Source organism: Scyliorhinus torazame, chromosome 7 (genome assembly GCF_047496885.1).
Source record: "Scyliorhinus torazame isolate Kashiwa2021f chromosome 7, sScyTor2.1, whole genome shotgun sequence".
Classification (NCBI taxonomy): Eukaryota; Metazoa; Chordata; class Chondrichthyes; order Carcharhiniformes; family Scyliorhinidae; genus Scyliorhinus; species Scyliorhinus torazame.
Window position 1 is genome coordinate 301,626,592 of NC_092713.1, and position 25,740 is coordinate 301,652,331.

The window sequence follows — 25,740 nt, forward strand, 5'->3', positions numbered from 1 at the left end:
GACAGTGCAGCACCGTCAGTACCACAGTGAGAATATCAACCCGGATCATGTACTCGTCCTTGGATTTGTTTGAACCCCCAATTTTCTGATCGGCAGGTAAGTGTGCTGCCCAATGAACCACGACGGAGATAAAAACTTGGACACAGAATCTGTCAGTCGCTCAGATTTACCTCGACCAACGCAAACTTCTCTTCACTGGTGTAGTTATAACGAGTCGCACGTTCATACTCTTCCGCTGTGCCTGGGCAATCTTTGTTACAGAATTTATCCGTGGGATGTACCAGCTTCCAGGAATACTAATTTAAAAAAACATCTGTTAGAAACAAGCATTTAAATGCAATCATTCAGCTGATACTTGGGATGTGACCGAGCTGGTGAAACCGACCTTTGTTGCTCATCCCCAGGTGCCCTGAGGAGGTCGTGTGAGCCGCCTTCTCGACCCGCTGCTAGCAGGTTTGCCACGAGTGTTGTGCCTCGCTAGATCACCGACACGATGCATTGCAGCCACTCGCCATGTCTGCTTCACCAGCACCTTCCACCCCCACCATCTCCACCATGTGGAGGGACGAGGACAGCACCATAAATTGTGGAGCTCTCCAGGTAACAGCACCTTCACTACCCAGCCGGCCGCGCCGGACAAAGCAAGCGGCTGACACCCACCATCCCCACAGAAACCCGGGACGGACAATATAGGACGGCCGAACCAGCAACGCCCACTTCCAAGGATGAGGATATAGATGGGATTGTGGGATATTGGGAAAAGGTGGAGGTGAGGGATATGGGGAGAAGGTGGGGAGACGGTGCCACTCCGACACCGACCACACCCGCGCCGACCACTCCTGCGCCGACCACACCCGCGCCGACCACACCGCCGACCCCTCCCACGCCGACCCCTCCCACGCCGGCCCCACCCACGCCGGCCCCACCCACGCCGACCCCACCCACGCCGACCCCACCCACGCCGACCCCACCCACGCCGACCCCACCCACGCCGACCCCACCCACGCCGACCCCACCCACGCCGACCCCACCCACGCCGACCCACCCACGCCAACCCCACCCACGCCAACCCCACCCACGCCAACCCCACCCACGCCAACCCCACCCACGCCAACCCCACCCACGCCAACCCCACCCACGCCAACCCCACCCACACTGACCACTCTAACAGACCTGTTGATGTGAACGGACATTTTACTGTTTAATTCTCACCACTTCCATTACATGCGTGCTCCACTTGGACAAGAGCTGTAACCCTCGCAGTGCCAGATCAAACAGCTCTCGGTATTCTTCATCTGACTTCTGACTGTCCAGCCCCGATCCTGTAACAACCTGCGCAGAAAGGTAATCGGGTCAGCAAAGGACAGGAGGCCAAGTTGGGGAGAGGTTCCCATAGTGTCGCGGTGAACCCAGCGTCGCGGTGAACCCAGCGTCGCGGTGAACCCAGCGTCGCGGTGAGCCCAGCGTCGCGGTGAGCCCAGCGTCGCGGTGAGCCCAGCGTCGCGGTGGGCCCAGCGTCGCGGTGGGCCCAGCGTCGCGGTGAGCCCAGCGTCGCGGTGAGCCAGCGCCGCGGTGAGCCCAGCGCCGCGGTGAGCCCAGCGTCGCGGTGAGCCCAGCGTCGCGGTGAGCCCAGAGTCGCGGTGAGCCCAGTGTCGCGGTGAGACCAGTGTCGCGGTGAGCCAGTGTCGCGGTGAACCCAGCGTCGCGGTGAGCCCAGCGTCGCGGTGAGCCCAGCGTCGCGGTGAGCCCAGCGTCGCGGTGAGCCCAGCGTCGCGGTGAGCCCAGCGTCGCGGTGAGCCCAGCGTCGCGGTGAGCCCAGCGTCGCGGTGAGCCCAGCGTCGCGGTGAGCCCAGCGTCGCGGTGAGCCCAGCGTCGCGGTGAGCCAGTGTCGCGGTGAGCCCAGTGTCGCGGTGAGCCCAGTGTCGCGGTGAGCCCAGCGTCGCGGTGAGCCCAGCGTCGCGGTGAGCCCAGCGTCGCGGTGAGCCCAGCGTCGCGGTGAGCCCAGCGCCGCGGTGAGCCCAGCGCCGCGGTGAGCCCAGCGTCGCGGTGAGCCCAGCGTCGTGGTGAGCCCAGCGTCCCGGTGAGCCCAGCGTCGCGGTGAGCCCAGTGTCGCGGTGAGCCCAGAGCCGCGGTGAGCCCAGTGTCGCGGTGAGCCGTGTCGCGGTGAGCCCAGTGTCGCGGTGAGGCCAGTGTCGCGGTGAGCCCAGTGTCGCGGTGAGCCCAGTGTCGCGGTGAGCCCAGTGTCGCGGTGAGCCCAGTGTCGCGGTGAGCCCAGAGCCGCGGTGAGCCCAGTGTCGCGGTGAGCCGTGTCGCGGTGTGCCCAGTGTCGCGGTGAGCCCAGTGTCGCGGTGAGCCAGTGTCGCGGTGAGCCCTGTGTCGCGGTGAGCCCAGTGTCGCGGTGAGCCCAGTGTCGCGGTGAGCCCAGTGTCGCGGTGAGCCCAGTGTCGCGGTGAGCCCAGAGCCGCGGTGAGCCCAGTGTCGCGGTGAGCCCAGTGTCGCGGTGAGCCCAGTGTCGCGGTGAGCCCAGTGTCGCGGTGAGCCCAGTGTCCGCGGTGAGCCCAGTGTCGCGGTGAGCCCAGTGTCGCGGTGAGCCCAGTGTCGCGGTGAGCCCAGTGTCGCGGTGAGCCCAGTGTCGCGGTGAGCCCAGTGTCGCGGTGAGCCCAGTGTCGCGGTGAGCCCAGTGTCGCAGTGAGCCCAGTGTTGCGGTGAAGTACACAGAGCGGGAGGCCCCAGACTGGGAAGGACAGAGGTGAACATACAGCACTCCCTCACCACCTCAGGCTGAAGGACGATGATTTGGGCAAAGTGTCAAGTTGGTGCCCAAATCCCATCCGTCTTCGAACCCTTGAGGAAGAAAACCTGCAAAGAACACTGGTTAGACCTCCGCTAGAATGCTGGGAGCAATTGTGGGCCAGCGATGCCCACATGCCGTGAATGAATAGTGGAAAATAAAACCTGAAGAGAAAAGGTTCCATAGTCACAATGGCACAGAAGGAAGACATGAAATCCATGCTGGAAATTTGCTGGATTAGGGGTGAAATGCAGGGAGGAACGGGACTAACTGAATAGCCCTTTCAAAGGAATGATGGGCCGAATGGCCTCTTGTGAGTGTTGCGAAAGTCTATGATGTTAAGCAGGCTGCACCAACTCCGCGGGACACCCACCTCACTGTTGCTGTAACGGGCGAGCTCGGAGATGAAGCGAATGTGGTCATCGCGGATCTGCACCATCTGTTCACAGATGTTGTACTGCGGGCTGCTGCTGCTCTGTGTGCACGTCCACCTGTGTGAAGAGACGGAGCATTAAACACAGACAGTCCCTCCCTGACTGGGAGAGGCACTGGCCCACGGACCCGATCCAGGCTGAGCCGGTCAGCAGACCGAAAGACTGCCCGGATGGAATGTTAATCCGGCTCAAAGGGGGCATTAAAGTTGCAGCAGCAGAGGTGGCATCTGCTGCTCCAAGTTCCCACTGGAACCTCCCCGTTTTAACTGTTGGAATTCTGATACAGGAAAGGCACCCACCTGGGTGCAGACAAGGAACTAGTTAAAGTGGGACAGCCATGGTTGATGGTACCGTTGGCTTCAGAACCTTACTTATCGGAATCCATACCAAACTGCTCAATTGCGGTTTGTACCGAGGCAGGAGGTGCTGGGCAATGCAAGTTTTATTTTCCATTTCACGAAGGCTTATAGTTTCGCAGGAGGAATGGGTAAGTACCTCTCCTAATCCAACAAGAGGAACCTGGAGTCGCCGCTCCTCAGGGGTCTACCTTCTCCCCAACACACACACCCCCACCCCGCCCTGCCTACAATTTGACACTCACATCCCTGACACCATCACCTTCCAACTCAGTCAGTTCCTGGTTCGCAGGGGATGACCACATTTACCCAAGTAATAGCCGATTTCATAAGAGTCGACCCCCAACCTTGGGCCACAAAATTCTTAAGTTTTCCATCCATTGTGTGAACACGTCGACCCCTGACCGTTGGCCCCCCAAAAACCTTTTCATGCTTCATCTGCTGTGTGTTGGATCACCGGATGGGTCGTTGGCGAGAATAGCCCAGTGAGTCTTTATCACTGAACCTCTTTTCCCCTTTAAACCGCCAGGAATAGAAGAAGTATCTTATTGGACTCTGGGCGGGATTCTCCAGCCACGACCGTCCAGCGACTAGAAATTCCCGCCCGAGGTCAATGGACCTTTACATGGTCTGCGCCCCGGGCCAGTGGCGGTCTTGCGGCGGGCGGGGCGGAATAATCCAGACCCCTGTTTCTCTCTCCACAGCAATTTTCCGGTTTTTGTTTCGGAATTCCAGCATCTGCGGCAATTTGATTTGGTTTGTGTCAGAAACAGGCTCCAAATTCAGCACCATGGCCAGCAACCACCAGGCCAGCATCGTCGGCAGTTCCCATCAGCCGGCATGGATTTCAACTCCTCAATAATTACTCGGGTACAAGTCGAAGGCCTGGCCCTTTTGTCCAAATATCTGGCCCTCAGAAACCCGACTTTCACACAGGTACTTATGGTAAACCCGCCCCATACAGATTTACGGGCAGCGCGGTAGCAATAGTGGTCAGCACAGTTGCTTCACATCTCCGGGGTCCCAGGTTCGATTCCCGGCTTGGGGGTCACTGTCTGTGCGGAGTCTGCACGTTCTCCCCGTGTGTGCGTGGGTTTCCTCCGGGTGCTCCGGTTTCCTCCCCCAGTCCAAAGATGTGCGGGTTAGGTGGATTGGCCGTGATAAATTGCCCTAAGTGTCCAAAAAGGTGAATTGGGGTTGCTGGGTTAAGGGAATGGGGTGGAGGAGGTGTGTGCTTGGGTAGGGTGCTCTTTCCAAAGGCCGGTGCAGTTTCGATGGGCCAAATGGCCTCCTTGTGCACTGTAAATTCCATGATTCTATGAATACCAGGAGCTGGAATTCCAGGATCTGCTTCTCCCTCCCCTTTATTTCCATTGACTCCACCTTGAGGGTCAACTTCAATTCCCGCTCCCAGCTGCAACAGAGATGGCTGTGTCTGTTTTCACTGGGAGTACACCTGTGGGCTGCAGCCAATAACTTTTGCTATTTTGTAATTTGCATTTTATTTCTGCTCTGCTTTGATTTCTTTAAAAAAATTAAAAAAAAATGTTTACAGTACCCAATTCATTTTGTCCAATTAAGGGGCAATTTAGTGTGGCCAATCCACCGAGCCTGCACATCTTTTGGTTGTGGGGGCGAAACTCATGCAAACACGGGGAGAATGTGCAAACTCCACACGGACAGTGACCCAGAGCTGGGATCGAACCTGGGACCTCGGCGCCGTGAGGCAGCAGGGCTAACCACTGCGCCACCGTGTTGCCCTCTGCTTTGATTTCTAATAATTGAAGTCAGTTTGTATATTCGTACTTAACAGACATTGATCTTAACTCCACGATCGCCATGCTTTTATTAATTAATTAATTAATAATACAGTAGTGACCTTTTTTTCTTAAGCTGTTGTCTGTACTGACCACCATAGCTGTTGTTGAGGCTACAATTTTGTTTGTTACTTTCTCAAGCTAGAATACTAAAATAAGTTAAAAAAATATATATCTTCAGATGTCCTGCTCTGCGGCATTCTGTGACCCTTGGCTACAGGCCAAGTTGCTGAGTAATCTTATCTGGTGAGGTCGCCTGAAGCATCGAAGATGATGTTTGATCGATGGACCTAACGCCTGATCGATGGCAGAGGGGAACACACCATCAGCGGCTATGTAGACAACCTGAACTTTGCAAAGTCTGCTTCACCTTGTGGTCCCTGTGAGAAGAACTGATAAGAGGTGAGACTTGTTTTGGGGAGTGTAGCCACCTGGGTTGGCCACTTCCCGACTTAAAATGGAGAACCGCAAAGGCTGAAGGGAAATTCAGCCAACACAGGCAAAGACTAGCAAATACAGATTCATGTGTAGTGGAAACCTGTAAGAAGCCAGACAGCACTGAAACCAGCAGCCATCTGCATAGTAATGAGCAATTCCAAGGCACAATTGCAACAGTTAAGGTGAATAAAGCCAAGCCAGACTCCTCGGCGCCAGCAGGAGCCAAGACAAAGGACGGCCAACGGACATTTAGGGACCGCCCAGCGATCAGGGAACAACTCCAGTATTTGAGAAATCGATCCAAGTGATCGGAACGCAGTCCAATCACTTGGAACCAGGTACGGGGTCCGCCCCGAAGGGCGGGAAGCCCCTGGGGACTATAAAGTAAAGCCCCCAAGTTCAAATCGTCCTTCTTTGGCAGGGTCACTCAGCAGCTCGAACCAACCCTTGACAGTGACCTGCCTTGCTGCTGCCAACCAAGTAAGTCTCAAGTCAATGCTCGCTACGAGATAGGCGCTCCTAGCTACCAGTCCATACCAGCTTTTGAATCCTGCAGACTCAGGACCTGAACAAAAGGCCATTTATTCCCCTGACCTGGTGGGCCAGTCCGAAGCTAAGTATAGGCCTTTTAGTGATAGGAATAGCCTAGAAAGTAGAGTTTATGCATGAGTAGTGATTTACTGTGTATAATAAATGTGTTTTGATTTGAATCTCACTAATTGGTGTGTTGCGTTATTGATCAGTCCTTGAAATTGAACCTCGTGGCGGTATCATAAAGATACCTGGCGACTCTAGAGCAAAGGTTAAACAAACAGAGCAAATTACGATTTAAGAGCCAACCAAAAGGTAGCAACAGGAGGACTGCGTCGCAGGGCTTCCAGAGGCTGGCGCGAGGCTGAAAATTCAGTTTAAAGGAACGTTGCCTCGGAGACTCGGGGCTGCAACCAGGCGGAACTATCAATCACAGAAGACAAGAGGAAGGGCCAGAAACGGAGTCACTGACTAGTGATCACCCGGTTGGTAAATTGGTAATTTAAGTTCCGAGGGCAGGGTAACATGTGTCACTGTCGTGGAACAGACCAAATTTGGGGGGGGGGGGGGGGGATCGTTTGTGTATACAAGAACAAAGTGCTTTCTCCCTTCAATAAGGTTTTTCTTCCTTTTATACATTCTTTTTCTATATATTATCATAGAATCGCTACAGTGCAGAAGGCCATTCAGCCCATCGAGTCTGCACCGACCCTCTGAAGAAGCACATTACCTTGGCCCAATCCAAGCCCCCACCCTATCCCCGTAGTTCCACTTAGGGGCAAGTTTTAGCCAATCCACCTAACCTGCACATCTTTGGACTGTGGGAGGAAACCGGAGCACCCGGAGGAAACCCACGCAGACACGGGGAGAACGTGCAGACTCCGCACAGACAGTGACCCAAGCCGGGAATCGAGCCTGGGACCCTGAAGCTGTGAAGCAACTGTGCTAACCACTGTGCTACCGTGCTGCCCAGAGTGCAGCTTCCAAGCTCAGGGATCCACCGAAAGGGACTCTCGTGACTCCTTCTACCAGTTATATCAGTGCCGGGTGGACAGAATGACCTAAATCAGTGCGACTGATGCACGTGTAGTCTGCAAATCCTTTAGGCTGCTTCAAAGGCCAATCCGCCTGAATCTGGCCACCTCCACAGGTTCCGGAAGGTTCTTTATTTCTTTCGCAACACACATGCACCATCGAGATGAATTTTCAAAGCTCTCTCACACGTCAAACAAAAATTTGACTTATTAAGAAAAGCTGGGTTCTGGACAGCCTTCTCCGAGCCAATGTCCAAGCTTGTGGGGGCGGGGGAGGACCACACGCCGAGCCAGAGGGCAGCAGAATGTAAATGGGGGAAATTAAGGGAAGGAAAAACAAACCTTTCTGTGGTGTACAGTGAATAAATGCAACTAACAATGTGCAGAACTGTTTATATATGAAAATGCCAATGAAAAGATTTTAAAAAAAGATAGCACCCAGGGTTTAGTACAACAACTTATATTTACATGGCACCTTTAATGGGGGATCCACAGGAGCGATTCAAAACAAGGTACGGATGACCCCAAGCCATACAAGGCGCGAGGAGGTCAGGTGACCTGAAGCTCGGTCAAAGAGGTAGGTTTTTGAGGAGCATGAGAAAGAGTGAACGTGAGGTGGAGCGATGGAGAGGTGTGGGCCAGGGAATTCCAGAGCTTGGGGCCCAGGTAACTGGAGGCATCGCCACCAAAGGTGGAGCCATTCAGGCAGCACGGTGGCGCAGTGGGTTAGCCCTGCTGCCTCACGGCGCCGAGGTCCCAGGTTCGATCCCGGCTCTGGGCCACCGTCCGTGTGGAGTTTGCACATTCTCCCCGTGTCTGCGTGGGTTTCGCCCCCACAACCCAAAGATATGCAGGGTAGGTGGATTGGCCCACGCTAAATTGCCCCTTAATTGGAAAAAATGAATTGGGTACTCTAAATTTATTTTTTTTAAAAGATAGAGCCATTCAAATCAGGAGGCCACAATTAGCGGAGTGAAGATATCACAGAGGATTGTGAGGCTGCAGGGGGTTCCGGAGATCGGGAGAGGGGGACAAGGCCAAGGAGGGATTTGAAAACAAACATTTGAATTGCTTGACCGGGAGCCAGTGTGGGTCAGAGAACACGGGATTGATCGGGGAACGGGGACTTGTCCAGTTTTGGATTGGATCTTATTTACAGAGTACCAAATGTGGGTGATGAGTGAGGGGTGCATTGGAATAGACACATCGAGAGGTAATAGAGGCACGAAGGAGCATTTCAGCAGCAGGTGAACGGAGATATGAAGAGGTTTCGTTCTGTTCCTCAAGCCATTTTCAGTTTTAATAGGTTACTCATTGGCGGACAATCAGTAAAAATGCTCGTTTTGATCTTCAACCTATTTCCAGCCCTATTAGTGAAACCGTGCCAGGTTACAGCTCTTACATAATGTCAAGGAACACTTTCCAAGAGAAAAGAAAGGATTCTTGATCGATATCGGCATCCGGCTGCGCTTGGTCCTGTCAAATTTTACAAATGTGCTTATCCAAACGATTCTTGGTGGAAATTTGAATCCTCACTTACCCAACATGAGGGCGAGGGTAATTTCTGCATAATTTCAGCCCAGAAGCCATGCCCAAAATAATCGACTGGTATTTTACCGAGTGCCAGTGGAACAGGCGAGAGGTTAGAGTATTCTTTCCCTTTTATCTCAATTGCTGCAGGCAATCGAGCAGGAGCGTTTCAAGTGAGGCAGCAAGAACCCGGGAATGCCGCTGGCGTTCCGCATTCCCAGCCGAACACGTCGTAGAGGCCTCCCTCCATCATGGAAATACCGCTTCTTAGGAGGGATACGCCACTGGCAAAACATTGGGCTCAGAGTTTCACACAAAGCTGATCATGATTGGTAGGGTGACCAACCCTCACGAAATAAAGTGTGGGAAATCTTCGACTGAGGGGTGGGGTGGGGTGAGTGGCATTTGGGGTACAGAGATGCAGGTAACCACAAGAGTTTGGTGAGGGAGGGGGCTCGTGGGGCGGCGGGGGTGGGGAGAATAATAAAGCAGGGAAGACCGTAAATGATATTTAAATGTATGGTAATGGAAGTTCCTGCCCTTTCATGGTAGGAACCCCTTTACGTCCTTGGCGGGGACAATGGCAACGGTAATTCCCTCCGCCGTTCATGTGGCATGGGGATTCCGGTTGGATACTCTGCTCCCGCCGTCTTTCCCGTCCACCACAAACAGGGGGCGTGAATCCCACCCACAGACTTGCAATCCACTGAGACTCCCAGGCTCCCTCCCACAGACTGCCCCAGAAATATGGGACAAAAGGGTTTACTAACAGGCCACCGGACAGTCAGACTAATGGACAATAAAGTACGGGACAGTTGCTCACCCTTAATTGGATACTCATTACGCAATATTACTTCAGCAACCTCATATGTCAGGGCAATTTGTAAAAAATAAATGTAGAGTATCCAATTCTTTTCTTTCCAATTAAGGGGCAATTTAGCATGGACAATCCACCTAGCCTGCACATCTTTGGACTGTGGGAGGAAACCAGAGCATTCGGAGTAAACCCACGCGCACACGGGGAGAAAGTGCAAACTCCACACAGTCACCTGAGGAATTGAACCTGGGTCCCTGGAGCTGTGAGGCAGCAGTGCTAACCAGTGTCACCGTGACGCCCATTACTTGTTTACGTTCACCCGAGACTGTTATCATCGTAAAGCAGAATCTCCAATTCTAACAGTGCAGCGCTCCCTCAGTACTGACCCTCCGACAGTGCAGCACTCCCTCAGTACTGACCCTCTGACAGTGCAGCGCTCCCTCAGTACTGACCCTCTGACAGTGCAGCACTCCCTCAGTACTGACCCTCTGACAGTGCAGCACTCCCTCAGTACTGACCCTCTGACAGTGCAGCACACTCTCAGTACTGACCCTGACAGTGCAGCACTCCCTCAGTACTGACCCTCTGACAGTGCAGCACACTCTCAGTACTGACCCTGACAGTGCAGCACTCCCTCAGTACTGACCGTCTGACAGTGCAGCACTCCCTCAGTACTGACCCTCTGACAGTGCAGCACACTCTCAGTACTGACCCTGACAGTGCAGCACTCCCTCAGTACTAACCCTCTGACAGTCCAGCACTCCCTCAGTACTGCCCCTCTGACAGTGCAGCAGTCCCTCAGTACTGACCATCTGACAGTGCAGCACTCCCTCAGTACTGCCCCTCTGACAGTGCAGCACTCCCTCAGTACTGACCCTCTGACAGTGCAGCACTCTCTCAGTACTGACCCTCTGACAGTGCAGCACTCTCTCAGTACTGACCCTCTGACAGTGCAGCACTCCCTCAGTACTAACCCTCTGACAGTGCAGCACTCCCTCAGTACTGCCCCTCTGACAGTGCAGCACTCCCTCAGTACTGACCATCTGACAGTGCAGCACTCCCTCAGTACTGCCCCTCTGACAGTGCAGCACTCCCTCAGTACTGACCCTCTGACAGTGCAGCACTCCCTCAGTACTGACCCTCTGACAGTGCAGCACACTCTCAGTACTGACCCTGACAGTGCAGCACTCCCTCAGTACTAACCCTCTGACAGTCCAGCACTCCCTCAGTACTGCCCCTCTGACAGTGCAGCAGTCCCTCAGTACTGACCATCTGACAGTGCAGCACTCCCTCAGTACTGCCCCTCTGACAGTGCAGCACTCCCTCAGTACTGACCCTCTGACAGTGCAGCACTCTCTCAGTACTGACCCTCTGACAGTGCAGCACTCTCTCAGTACTGACCCTCTGACAGTGCAGCACTCCCTCAGTACTAACCCTCTGACAGTGCAGCACTCCCTCAGTACTGCCCCTCTGACAGTGCAGCACTCCCTCAGTACTGACCCTCTGACAGTGCAGCACTCTCTCAGTACTGACCCTCTGACAGTGCAGCACTCCCTCAGCACTAACCCTCTGACAGTGCAGCACTCCCTCAGTACTGCCCCTCTGACAGTGCAGCACTCCCTCAGTACTGACCCTCTGACCTGCAGCATTCCCTCAGTACTGACCCACTGACAGTGCAGCACTCCCTCAGCACTGCCCCTCTGACAGTGCAGCACTCTCTCAGTACTGACCCTCTTGACAGTGCAGCACTCTCTCCGTACTGACCCTCTGACAGTGCAGCACTCCCTCAGTACTGACCCTCTGACCTGCAGCATTCCCTCAGTACAGAACTCCCACAGTACTGCCCCTCTGACAGTGCAGCACTCCCTCAGTATCCTTGCTCCTACAATGCAGTGTTCCCTCAGTAACATTCCCCTGACAGTGCATCAATCTTTCAGTAGCGTACCTCCATAGTGCAGCCCTGTTAGCATTGGGATGAAAAAGGCTGATGTGCCTTTTTTAACTGGACCTACCTTGTACTGAGTGGAGTGGAGGGTCTGGAGAAAGGTTCTATCCGATCCTCCCGATACTCATTGGGCCCCAACAACCCACCTGTCCATCTGAAATGTACCTTGTTCCGGCATCTCCCAGTCAGGACAGTCAAGGGAAGGGGCAGCACGGTGGCGCAGTGGTTAGCACTGCTGCCTCATGGCGCTGAGGACCCGGGTTCGATCCCGGCTCTGGGTCACTGTCTGTGTGGAGTTTGCACATTCTCCCAGTGTCTGTGTGGGTTTCGCCCCCCACAACCCAAAGATGTGCAGGGTAGGAGGATTGGCCGCACTAAATTGGCCCGTAATTGAAAAAAATAATTGAGTATTCTAAATTTATTTTTAAAATGTAAAAAAAAGGACAGAGGGAGGCAGTTACGACTTAGATGCAGCTGAGCTCCGAGCAACTTCCCACCCGGAAAATACTGGGTTGGGTAGGAAGTTCTTGGAGCTCAAGCTCACCTTTGGTCAGCCCTGCGTTCCTCCTCGCAGTGTCAACCGGTTACCAAGGATACTCGTCACCGCCAGGCTTGCGACTGGCCCAGGTTACATTACGGCTCGCACTCACTTGGATTTGTTCTCCTCATAGTGAGCACTGGTCTTAATGTATCTGGCCAACTCTATCTGCATGTCTCCAAATAACGGCACCACCTGCAGTTGCTGCAAGAGAACAGAGAGAGAGAAGTTGACAGCCATTAAAACCCATTCACACACAATTGGCAGGGCAATCTACAGGACATTCTGTGTGTCAGCAAAGCCAGCAGCCTCGCAGGTACCAAGCCAAGCTCTCAATGGGGGGGGGGGTTCTGGTGGTGCCAGGGCGCCACGGGCGTCCAGCAAGGCCGAGGGTTTACCGTGACCATATGTCCTTCGAGGCCCTACCGGACATTACATGCAGGAGGAGACTACGGTTCAGCAGGGAGACGGTCGCACATATCCGCCACCTCGTGGCGCACCTCGCACACGTGGAACGGGAGGAGGACACGCGATACCAGTCTCTGTCAAGGTGACGGTGGCCTTAAACTTTTATGCAGGCGCCGAGCGGGGACCTCTCCGGGATCTCACAGGCATCGGTCCACAGGTGCATCAGGGCCGTCACCGACGCCTTGTACGCCATCGCGGACAGGTGCATAAAATTCCCCGCGGACCGCGCACAGCAGGAAGCACGGGCGTGTGGATTCTCCACCTTGGCCGAGATACCAATGGTCCAGGGTGTCATTGATGGTGTGCCCGTCCCCATGCGCCCGCCTGAAGACAACAGGGACGTGTTCATGAACAGGAAGGGCACACATTCGATGAACATTCAGGTGGTGTGCGACCCCCACATGAAGATCATGCACGTGTGTGCAAGGTACCCCGGGAGTGTGCATGACGCCTACATTCTGGCACAATCGTTCATCCCCGCAATGTTCGATGGATGCCCCCCCGGCTGAGGGGCTGGTTGCTGGGCGACAGGGGTTATCCGTTGAGGTCATGGCTGCTGACGCCAATACGGAGGCCTCGCACCAACGCGGAGAGCCTATACAACGAGGCACATGCAGCAACCAGGGGTGTGGTGGGGCGGTGCTTCGGCCTGCTGAAGATGCAATTCAGATGCCTGGACCGCTCCGGACGGGCCCTGCAGTACCGGCCCGACAGGGTCGGTCGCATGGTTGTGGTCTGCTGTGCGCTGCACAACATAGCCATGCAGAGGGGAGATGACCTGGTGGATGAGGCACAAGGAGAACCCGATGGCACCGGAGCCAACGCAAAAGAGGAGGAGGAGGAGGAGGATGACGTGCATCGGGGGGGGGGGGGGTGCCGGGCACAGACACGACCCGGGTGCTGGTTATGGCCAGGAGGCTGCACGACGGCACCGTCGAGGACAACGGGCACACGACGCGTTGGTGGACGCACGGTTCACACACCGCGGGGGGAGGGGTTCGCTGAACACTGCCACTTGCACCACCAGTCACGCACACGGGCACCACCCACCACCCCCCCGCACCCCGCACCGCGTATACCGACCAATTCCACATCACCTTACCACTGCGGCACTACGGGACTGCACTACATTGATGATTGTGTACGCGGGTGTGATCAGTGCCATGTTGAATCATGACAGCCCGCTCTGCGGTGAGCTCAGATTCGTTAGACAAAGTCTGACTTATGGCAATAGCTGAACCATCCACCTCGGTGGTCACTGCGTTCGTGACGGACACTCTATCACGTGCCCATGTGGGATAGCTGGCGTCGGAGTGCCGAGGATGGCGGTGTCCGGTTTTGGGGGGGGGAGGACGCACACCAGGCGTCACCGTTGCACCGAACGTAAACAGTGGTTTTAATCGTGACATTCAGAGACAGATGCCCTAGTCCCTACAACTAAACTGTGCCCTGCACCCGTGCCAACTAAGTATGTGTCTAGCTTCTTTGCCTTACGGGCCCTACCACTACGTCTAGGTGTCTCCCCAGGTGGTACAGCAGGAGTGGAGGCGGACTGCTGAACATCACGCCCTGCGACATGGCTCCCCGTCGGCACGCGTTTCCTGGGGCGGCCCGGCTTCGATGGGCCAGGATACTCGGCGGGCGTACTGGATGGCGTGGTGCCACCCCGTCCTGCCCGCTGCCCACCAGATGCGCCAGGGACGGAACGGAGGGAGGCCGAGTGTTCAGGGACCCCCCTTGCTGGAGTTACCGGGACGGGCCCCAGAACCTCCTCCTCCCTCGGGGAGCCCGGTGGCACCCGGGCCTCACTGGGGGACGGAGATGCGATCGGAGACATGCCCCCTCGCACCATCGACACCTGGCGCTGCCAGTCCTGGAGGCCTGCAGCGGTATCGACCACGGTCCGAATGCTCGCAGAGACGGAGCCCAGGGAGTGCGACATCCCTGTCAGGGACTGTGCAACTTCTACCTGTGAGTGCGCTACGCCATCCAGAACGTGCGCCAGGCGGCCGATGCTCTCAGCGATGGAGTGCTGGGACCGGGCAATGGCCTGCTGAGACTGGGCCAGGGCCCGGAGAGCAGCGGCAATGTCGTGTTGGCTCTGTGAGATGGCTGCCTGTGAGAGGGCAGCCCTCTCCTGGCCACGGATGGCGCGTGCACATTAAGCCCAACGCCTTGCAGAACCTGACCGATGGCCGAAACCGTTTCTCCCATTGCCTCCACCACGGACGCCACCCATGCGGTGTCGGCCTGGGTAGCCTCGAGGAGCGGCACCACTCCCTGCACCTGGACGCGGATGGACTCCTCCAACTGCATCTGCAGGTGCTGGAAGATGGCCCTCATCCCGTTGTTCAGTCCCTGGGTCTCCATATGCATCGGGTCTCCGGGTGGGTCCAGTAATTCCAGGAACCCGGGAACCGTCTGGGCGGCAGCTGGTTGCTGGGCCTGGGCTGCCCTCCGACCGTCCAGCCCCTCGGCTGCTCCAAACTCCACCTGCTGTACCGGCTCGGCTGTGGGGTGCGTACCAGACCGTGACCCGGGAGCCTCATCACTTATTTGCCCAACCGAGGGGAGTGTCTCTGCGATGGTGGATGGTGTGGGAGACAGCAGTGCCGCAAGCTCGAGGTCATCATCCGTCCAGACGTCTGGTGTGTCCTGGGCTGAGTCTTGGCCCGTAGCAAGGCGCCCGCGGCCCATGTCATGTTCCGTTCCCGGTGTGTCCATGGACTGTCTGGCTGTCCTCTGTGCGTCACTGTCCACAGTCCCCGTCCTGTCCTGGCTCATGGCCCTATCTTCGGGCAATTCACGGCCATCACTGTCGTGACTGTCCGTCCTGTGTCCCTCAGTGTTGTATCTGTCCGTCCTCTGTGCGTCCCCCTCCAGTGTCCCGGACTGCGAGGATGGCCCTCCTGTACGACTTCCTTCCACCCTCTGGCGTGCGTCCCTGGGTGCGGCTGAGCTTCCGGATGGACGGCTGGGTCTTGCCCGAGACGACCCTGGACGTTCGGCGGCTGGCCCTGGGGGACACAATGATACGGGGTTCGTTAGACACGCTGGGCTGGGTGTGCGGTGTTGGTGGGGGAACTGTGAGGGGGAGGGGTTCAGGGGTGGAGTGGGCAGAGTGTGAGGGGATCGGGGGTGCAGTGGCCAGAGTGTGAGGGGATCGGGGGTGCAGTGGCCAGAGTGTGAGGGGGCGATGACGGGTTGAGGGGGTGAGGACATGCAGGGTTGTCTCATTTGCTTCTGCGCCTCCGAGCTGGCATGTCGCCACCTCCCGGGTGGCGGATCCCCCAGCGAGGTCCAGGGCCCTCTGCTCGTGAACGATTAGGGGGTGCAGCACAGGTGATCCCCCTCCGGTTCTCATACGCTCACGATGGTTGTGAGCTGTCTTATCCTGTGGGGAGGGGGGGATGGTTGGATAAAGCATCAGAATTAGGCGGTTATCATCAAGGCACTGCTCATGTGGATCGTGTACAACGTTGTGCCCCCCGAGCCCCCTCCCCTTCGTGTCCGTGGGGGGGGTTGCGGAGAGATGTGGGGGGGGGGGGGGTTGGGTGTGACCTGGGGGCACCCTCGTGGCACTTACCCCAACAGCCTTCGTGAGGTCGTGGAGCTTCTTCCTACATTGCTCCCCGGAGCAGGGGGTGTGCCCCCACAGCACTGACAGTGGTGCCAACCTCACGCCAGCCACGCCGCACCGTGCCTGACGGTTAGCGATGCCCACATCTTGGGCAGAGGATGGCCCCCACGTTGCTCCATCTCATAGAGCAGGGCGCCCAGGTCCGTGTCGCGGAACCTTGGTGCGGCTCGTCGGGGCTCAGCCATCTCGTCGTCTTGGGTCCTGTGGGCGCATTGCGCCCTTTAAATGACGGTGCGCGGCGTCAGTTGGGCGTCGCGCGATGACGACGCTGCTTTTGCACCACGCTCCCCCCCCCCCCCCCCCGAGTTCCTCGCGGTCCCGCTGCTAGCCCATTTTCGGGCCCTGAATCACTCGTGATCGCGGCCGTTTGGCGCCGTCGTGAAACTCGACGGCGTTCACGACGGCGCAGGGACTCTGCCGCAATATCAGAGAATCCCGCCCCCTAGTTCTGGAACACCATCCCCCCCCCCCCCCCCCCCCCCCCCCCAACAAGTGGAAACATTTTCTCGACATGTATCCGAGAACAGTGCAGAAGGAGGCCATTCAGCCCTTTGAGTCTGCACCGACCCTCTGAAAGAGCTCCCCACCCAAGCTCAGTCCCCCACCCTATCCCAATAACCCCTTAGCCTAACCTGGACATCTTTTTTTTGGGACACTAAGGGGCAATTTAGCATGGCCTAACCGCCACATCTTTGGACTGTGGGAGGAAACCGGAGCACCCGGAGGAAACCCACGCACACACGGGAAGAGCGTGCAGACTCCGCACAGACAGTGACCCAAGGCCGGAACTGACCCCGGATCCCTATCAAACTCGCAACTCTGTTTTTCACTTTCCCCAGTGCTCTATATGCTCCTTGTAAATATTCAGGCCGTTAAACCAAGGGGTTCTGCAGGATGTTTAGTGTCGGAGCAACTTCCTTGATAATAATCTAAACAAATTGAGATATCCGGTAAAGTCCAGAGCCCCTCCTCCAGACCCACCCCAATCGTGGTTTAGTCACGTCATGGGAAGTGACGGAATGTTCTAGATTGTGGTGTATGGATCAAGGTGTGGCCGAGCACGCTGCACAACTTTTACCGAGTTGCCTAATCTCAGCTCACTATTTTAACACTGGTTGAGAGTCAGTTTTGAACCATCTCATTCCAGCATAAAGACATCCAGTGAGGTTTTGCTTTATGGAATTCAGTCTGATGGTAGAATCATTAACTTTCCCGGGGACGTGAACACTGACCCTGTGGGCAGCACGGTAGCATTGTGGGAGGAAACCGGAGCACCCGGAGGAAACCCACACAGACACGGGGAGAACGTACAAACTCCACACAGTCACCCGAGGTCGGAATTGAACCTGGGTCCCTGGCGCTGTGAGGCAGCAGTGCCAACCACTGTGCCACTGTGGTTAATAAATAAACAAGTTCCAGTATGAATGGACTGGAAAGTAGCAAATGCAACCCCTCTATTCAAGAAAGGAGGGAGAAAGGAGTTGGGAACTATAGGCCAGGTTGTTAATGTTGAAGTTGTGTTGCAATGAAATACATACTTTAACTTGGTAGTTAAGCATAGCTGTTCCCACCTAGGGAAGGTTTCGGGATCATTGTAAGAGTATATAAATGAGTTTACTCAATGTCTGGGAGAGTCTGTGACTTTGCCGTCTTGGAAGTAAAGCTGATTTTAGGTACAGGCTAGTTTCAAACTCATTCACCCCAAACACACAATCATTGGAATGAACAGAGATCACCCGTAGGAAAATCTATTATTAGGTTTGTGATAATGGGGCACTTAACCTGCATAAACATGACATTTTCTATGAAAGGGAAATTGTGGTTGACAAATCTGTTAATTCTTTTTTAGGATTGTAACTCCGTGACTCCATGGCGATCAGATTCAATGCTAAGAACTCCCAAGCAACTCCCTCCCGACTGTATGCAGATGTGCCACCACCTCTGTCCAGCCGGTGGGACAGGGAATACCCAGGAATGGTGATAGTGATGTCTGGGACATTATCTGTAAAGTTTGATTCCGTGAACACCAGGCTGTTTCTTGACAGCTCTCCGAACTTTGGCAAGATCCCCCAAATGCATGGTCGACAGGGCAGGGTTTGCTATTGTCGTTTCCAGGGCCTAGGTCGACGATTAGCCTGTTCCTGTCCTGATTTCTAATGCTCTCTTATCTTCTAAGGAAATATATCTGGAAGGTGTGATTTTGCTCTGGCAGGAGACCATCTCCCTTGAGGCCGACAGAACAGAAATGGAAACAGTCATAATTTTCCATGCTTGCTGGACGTTCCCTGACCTCGCTGGGGCGGCGGAGTCAGCGAAATGGGCGTCTTACCCGGAAAAACTTGTCGATCTTACTGAGGTTTATCCGTTTCTTGGCGTCCAGTTTGTAGATGTTGCTTACATTGCCGTCCATCAGATACAACCCAAACCCCATCACCTGTCGATAGAGGATAAGCATGGTTAGCACATGGATATAAATACCGGCCATATTAAAACTGTGGCTACAGGAGCAGGTCAGAGGCTATGAATCATGTGGCGAATAACTTTACCTCCTGAACCCCCCACCCCCCCAAAGCCTGTCTATAAGGGCTGGTTTAGCTCAGTGGGCTAGACAGCTGGTTTGTGATGCAGAACAAGGCCAGCAGCGAGGGTTCAATTCCTGTACCAGCTGACCCAAACAGGCGCCGGAATGTGGCGACTAGGGGCTTTTCACAGTAACTTCATACTTGTGACAATAAAAGATTATTATTATTATCTACAAGGCACAAGGAGTGTGATGGAATACTCTGCACTGGCCTGGATGAATGTAGTTCCAACAACACTCAAGGAGCTTTACCAACCATCCAGGACAAAGCAGTCCGCTTGATCAGCACCCCATCTCCTATCTTCACCCTCTCCACCAAAGGTACACATTCTGAACACTCCTGAGTGCACTAATAGCTACACTAACCAATTTAAGATAATCAGTCGCACTTGTAACGAGGTTCATTTATGCTTGCTCGAAGTGACATACATTCATATGCAGGGATCCATTCTCTGCAAACAAGAGGAATATGTTCAAGCTTTGTACCTTTTTGAATTAGCCTGGAATTTTGGGAGCCTATAGTTCCCCATTGTGTTCTCCAAACAGAGTCAACTTGCCAACCGACCAGCACCCTTTTCTCCTATAGTGCACGTTTTGTGATCATTTGAAATTTGGCACTCTTGTGCTTGTCCTGATGAATGAATGAAAAGCGGAGGTGACCTGTCTCTATTTATATCCCTTTGCAGACTCTCTGTATCCTCCTCACAACTTGCTTTCCTCCCCATCTTTGTATCATCAGCAAATCAGGCTACAATACAGTCATCCTTGATCCAAATCATTGATAAAGATCACAAGTAATTGAAGCCCCAATACTGATCCTCGAGCACTCCGCTAGTTACGGTTTGCCAATCTGAAAATGATCCATTTCTCGCAACTTTCTGTTTCCTGTCCATTGGCCAATCCATTATCCCTGCTAACACATCACCCCCACCATGAGCTCTCCCACCATGAGCTCTCATCTAGGGCAGTAACCTTTTATGTGGCACCTTATCGATTGCCTTTTGGAAATCCAAATACATCACATCTACAGGTCCCCCTTCATCCACCCTGCTTGTTCTAATAAACTTGCCAAACATGATTTCCCTTTCATAACACTAAGTTGACTCTGTCTGATTGTGTTGTGATTTTCTAAAGGTCCTTTTCCCACTTCCTTACTCATAGATTCTAGCATTTTCCCAATGATAGATATTAGACTAATTGGCCTGTAGTTTCCTGCTTTCTGTGTTCCCCTGGTTAGCACTGTTGCTTCACAGCACCAGGGTCCCAGGTTTGATTCCCGGCTTGGGTCACTGACTGTGCGGAGTCTGCACGTTCTCCCCGTGTCTGCGTGGGTTTCCTCCGGGCGCTCCGGTTTCCTCCCACAAGTCCCGAAAGATGTGCTTCTTAGATGGATTGGCCACGCTAGATTGCCCCATGATGTGCGGGTGAACTGAGGTTACGGTGATAGGGCAGGGCAGGGTGCTCTTTAGGAGGATGGGTGCAGCTTTGATGGGATGGGTCGAATGGTCTTCTTCTGCACTGCAGGAATTCTATTTCCCCATGACCGTGCAATTTTCTCCCCTTGAGGTATATAATCAATTCCCTGACGTTCATAATCAGTTTCCTCTATTTCTGGAGGTTGATTTCCTGTAGAAAGTTCCTTTGTTGGAGAGGGACATGAGGCACGTGGATGGCTGTCAAGGACCAAAGAATCTCTACAGTGCAATAGGAGGCCATTTGGCTCATTGACTTTGCACTGGCGCTCTTAAAGACAACCCTACCCCTTTACCCCACCCTATCCCTGTAACATCGTAACCCCACCGAACCTTCACACCCTAGACAATTTTATCGTGGCCAATCCACCTAATCGGCACATCTTTGGACGGACAGACAGCGTTTATTCCATCCATCCTGTACACTCCTGGTACACGGATTCCAGAGAGACACATGCATCACATGTGAATGAACTGTGGGCGAGTGCCATGTGACACTAAACGACCTCTGTTACCTTCAGCAGCATGTGTTTCTCGCTGGGGGTCAGGTACATTTTATTCTCGTAGTAATCGACGCAGATATTGACGATATCGGCCAGGAGCTCCTCGTATCCGGGGATCACCTCCAGCTGTTGGTGCAGACACTGAAACACAGCAAGCCTCGGTCAGGGACCCATCAGCCCGGCCTCCGACCCACAACCCCTGAACCCTGTTGGACTCTCCCCAACGAAGACCCCGGCCCACAACCTTCCCACCCTCCAAACCCCGAGCCACCCACCCACGGTAGGTCTGAGACGAGCTCAGACATTGTATGAAGGCATCAAGATGTTCAATTGGAAATGTCTCTATTCACATCCCAGCCAGGCCTAACCCCGTTACAGATTTTAATGATTCTGAACATTAACTCCCAACTTTCTCATTATATTATTCTAATATGGATCATCCCGTTCAGATACTTGTCCTTCTCCCGCCCCTCCCCCTCTTCTCCTTCACTCTCTTTCCCCTCCTCCGCGCTCTCCCACTTTTACATAAGAACATAAGAACTAGGAACAGGAGTAGGCCATCTGGCCCCTCGAGCCTGCTCCGCCATTTAATGAGATCATGGCTGATCTTTGTGGACTCAGCTCCACTCTCCGGCCCGTACACCATATCCCCGAATCCCTTTATTCTTTGGAAAGGTATCTATCTTTTTCTTAAAAACGTTTAAAGGAGCCTCAACTGCTTCACTGGGCAAGGAATTCCAGAGATTCACAACCCTTTGGGTGAAGAAGTTCCTCCTACACTCCGTCCTAAATCTACTTCCCCTTATTTTGAGGCTATGCCCCCTAGTTCTGCTTTCCCTGACCAGTGGAAACAACCTGCCCGCATCTATCCTATCTATTCCCTTCATAATTTTATATGTTTCAATAAGATCCCCCCAGCATCCTTCTAAACTCCAATGAGTACAGTCCCAGTCTACTCAACCTCTCGTCATAATCTAATCCCCTCAACTCTGGGATCAACCTAGTGAATCTCCTCTGCACTCCCTCCAGTGCCAATATGTCCTTTCTCAGGTAAGGAGACCAAAACTGAACACAATACTCCAGATGCGGCCTCACCAACACCTTATACAATTGCTGCATACATTTACCTGGGTTATTCGGTTGTGATTCGCCAGGAACATGGAGAGGTTCTGAGATTCCTGGATGGATTGGGGATCGGCCATTTTCCGCAAGAATTGAGCGGCCCTGCAATGGTTCAAGACTCAGAGTGTGTCAAGTCATTCCCTACACAGTCCCAGAGAGTTGAACTGGGTCACTTCACAGTAAGATCCTAGATTCAGCAGCAGATATTTCCTAAATCAATTAGATTATTTTATTCCCTATCTCATTCCACATCTCCTATCTTCTTCTTGCCCCCTCTGGGGTCTGCCCCCCCCCCCCCCCACCACCACCCAGACCCTCAATGGGATCCAGTCCCCTCTTCCCACCCCTCAAACACACTGATGCTCACCGGGGCCCAGTCCCCCCCGTGCCTGCACCCCCCCCCCCCCCCCCCCCCCCCCGCCCCGCCACTGACACTCACTGGGGTGACACACACTGATGTCCAGTTACCACTCACCCCTCCTCAACACACACTTGACACTCACTGGGGGGGGGGGGGGTCCAGATCCCCCCACATCCCCCCCACTCTCCGAATACACTGTTGCTGAAAGATACGGTGAAATCAAGTCAAAACTGAAATAAAGGGCTGAATTATACGAGGGGTTGGATTCATCACATCATTAGCCCTCCGACCCGCACCCCCTCCCCGCCGCCCCTGGCAACTAAAAATCCCTCGAGTTTGCAAACTTAAGCAGAGAGTTGAAACAGTTTGCCACACGAAGGTGGTGGAAATTTCCTCTTAAAACCTACTGAAGGCGGGTCAATTAGAGCGTTCCTCACGGAGATTGATGGATTTTCACTGGGGAAAGGTTTTCAAACCATGGCAAGAAATTGGAGTTATGAGACATGTTCATTGCATGGAGAAACAGGCTCGAGGGGCTGAATGGCCTCCTCCTGCTCCTGTGCTAATTGGCGCACTGACCTTTTGTAGGCGGAGTGGTCGTTCTTCACACTGCATTTCATGTTCTTCAGCTCGTCCAGCACAGCAAACATATTGATGAACTTGCCGAGGGTGAGCAGGTACGCCTCCGACACAAAGTCCTTACGTCTCTCTGCGTGACACAGCCTCTTCACCTCGTTACAGAAGCGTTCTATCGCTTTGCGCTGCGTTCAAACAACAGGGAAAATAAACCCGCATTAAACTGATACAATAAAAAGGTCAAACCACGGGCTTTATGTTCATGATGCCAGAGTCACCCCCAGCAAACTGGGGGAATCAAGAGTAAGAAGGGAGGTTATCAAATGGGAAATCAAGACAACAGATATTTCCCCTCCTTCGCCAGAACGACTCTCAATGATGTCCATGACTCACCGGGTAGTCTCAGAGTCAGGGTGGCACAGTGGTTAGCACTGATGCCTCACAGCGCCAGGGAACCAGGTTCGATTTCGGCCTTGGGTCACTGTCTGTGCGGAGTCTGCACGTTCTCCCCGTGTGTGCGTGGGTTTCCTCCGGGTGCTCCGGTTTCCTCCCACAGTTCAAAGACGTGCAGGTTAGGTGGATTGGTCATGATAAATTGCCCTTAGTGTCCAAAGGTTAGGTGGGGGTAGGGCGGCGAAGTGGGTCTAGGTAGGGGGCTCTTTCGGAGAGTCAATGCAGTCTCGATGGGCTGAACGGCCTTCTTCTGCACTGTAAGGGACATTCTATCAAGAAGGTCTTAGATGTTACCCCCACTCCCACAGATTGCATTATCATAGAATCTACAGTGCCGAAAGAGGCTATTCGGCCAATCGAGTCTGCACCGGCTCTTGGAAATAGCACCCTACCCAAAGTCAACACCTCCATCCTATCCCCGTAATCCCACTTAAACTTTTTGGACACTAAGGGCAATTTGGCATGGCCAATCCACCTAACCTGCACATCTTTGGACTGTGGGAGGAAACCGGAGCACCTGTAGGAAACCCACACACACACGGGGAGAACGTGCAGACTCCACACAGACAGTAACCCAAACCGGGAATCGAACCTGGGACGCTGGAGCTGTAAAGCAACTGTGCTAACCACTGTGCTACCATGCTGGAGCTCAAATCCAGGCTGTACTGAGGGAGTGCTGCACTGTCAGAGGGTCAGTACTGAGGGAGTTCTGCACTGTCAGAGGATCAGGACTGAGGGAGTGCTGCACTGTCAGAGGGTCAGTAGTGAGGGAGTGCTGCACTATCAGAGGGACAGTACTGAGGGAGTGCTGCACTGTCAGAGGGACAGTACTGAGGGAGTGTTGCACTGTCAGAGGGTCAACACTGAGGGAGTACTGCACTGTCAGAGGGACAGTACTGAGGGAGTGCTGCACTGTCAGAGGGTCAGGACTGAGGGAGTGCTGTACTGTCAGAGGGTCAGTACAGCGGGAGTGCTGCACTGTCAGATGGTCAGTACTGAGGGACTGCTGCACTATCAGAGGGACAGTACTGAGGGAATGCTGCACTGTCAGAGGATCAGTACTGAGGGAATCCTGCACTGTCAGAGGATCAGTACTGAGGCAGTGCTGCACTGTCAGAGGGACAGTACTGAGGGAGAGCTGCACTGTCAGAGGGTCAGTACTGAGGGAATGCTGCACTGTCAGAGGATCAGTACTGAGGCAGTGCTGCACTGTCAGAGGGACAGTACTGAGGGAGTGCTGCACTGTCAGAGGGACAGTACTGAGGGAGTGCTGCACTGTCAGAGGGTCAACACTGAGGGAGTGCTGCATTGTCAGAGGGTCATTACTGAAAGAGTGCTGCACTGTCAGATGGTCAGTACTGAGGGAGTGCTGCACTATCAGAGTGAGTGCTGCACTGTCAGAGGGTCAGTACTGAGGGAATGCTGCACTGTCAGAGGATCAGTACTGAGGGAGTGCTGCACTGTCAGCGGGTCAGTACTGAGGGAGTGCTGCACTGTCAGAGGGTCAGTACTGAGGGAGTGCTGCACTGTCAGAGGGTCAGTACTGAGGGAGTGCTGCACTGTCAGAGGGTCAGTACTGAGGGAGTGCTGCACTGTCAGAGGGTCAGTACTGAGGGAGTGCTGCACTGTCAGAGGGACAGTACTGAGGGAGTGCTGCACTGTCAGAGGGTCAACATTGAGGGAGTGCTGCACTGTCAGAGGGTCAGTACTGAGGGAGTGCTGCACTGTCAGAGGGTCATTACTGAAGGAGTGCTGCACTGTCAGAGGGACAGTACTGAGGGAGTGCTGCACTGTCAGAGGGTCAGGACTGAGGGAGTGCTGTACTGTCAGAGGGTCAGTACAGAGGGAGTGCTGCACTGTCAGATGGTCAGTATTGAGGGACTGCTGCACTATCAGAGGGAGTGCTGCACTGTCAGAGGGTCAGTACTGAGGGAATGCTGCACTGTCAGAGGATCAGTACTGAGGGAGTGCTGCACTGTCAGAGGGTCAGTACTGAGGGAGTGCTGCACTGTAAGAGGGGCAGTACTGAGGGAGTGCTGCACTGTCAGAGGGTCAGTACTGAGGGAGTGCTGCACTGTCAAAGGGTCAGTACTGAGGGAGTGCTGCACTGTCAGAGCAACAGTACCGAGGGAGTGCTGCACTGTCAGAGGGTCAGTACAGAGGGAGTGCTGCACTGTCAGAGGGTCAGTACTGAGGGAGTGCTGCACTATCAGAGGGAGTGCTGCACTGTCAGAGGGTCAGTACTGAGGGAGTGCTGCACTGTCAGAGGGTCAGTACTGAGGGAGTGCTGCACTGTTAGAGGGTCATTACTGAAGGAGTGCTGCACTGTCAGA

At 54.3% G+C, this 25,740-nt stretch overlaps 1 protein-coding gene across 1 annotated transcript in view; it reads right to left on the minus strand.

The window, feature by feature from the left end:
- Positions 1-25,740, minus strand: part of cyfip2 (cytoplasmic FMR1 interacting protein 2) — a 183,725-nt gene that overhangs the window by 86,998 nt on the left and 70,987 nt on the right. Inside the window, exons 6-13 of the mRNA XM_072512939.1 lie at positions 22,958-23,139; positions 22,023-22,119; positions 20,908-21,036; positions 18,669-18,773; positions 12,344-12,435; positions 3,165-3,282; positions 1,213-1,332; positions 171-296 (exon numbers count right to left, since the gene is read on the minus strand). Of these exons, the coding sequence (XP_072369040.1) occupies positions 171-296; positions 1,213-1,332; positions 3,165-3,282; positions 12,344-12,435; positions 18,669-18,773; positions 20,908-21,036; positions 22,023-22,119; positions 22,958-23,139 (969 nt within the window). The remainder of the gene's footprint in view (positions 1-170; positions 297-1,212; positions 1,333-3,164; positions 3,283-12,343; positions 12,436-18,668; positions 18,774-20,907; positions 21,037-22,022; positions 22,120-22,957; positions 23,140-25,740) is intronic.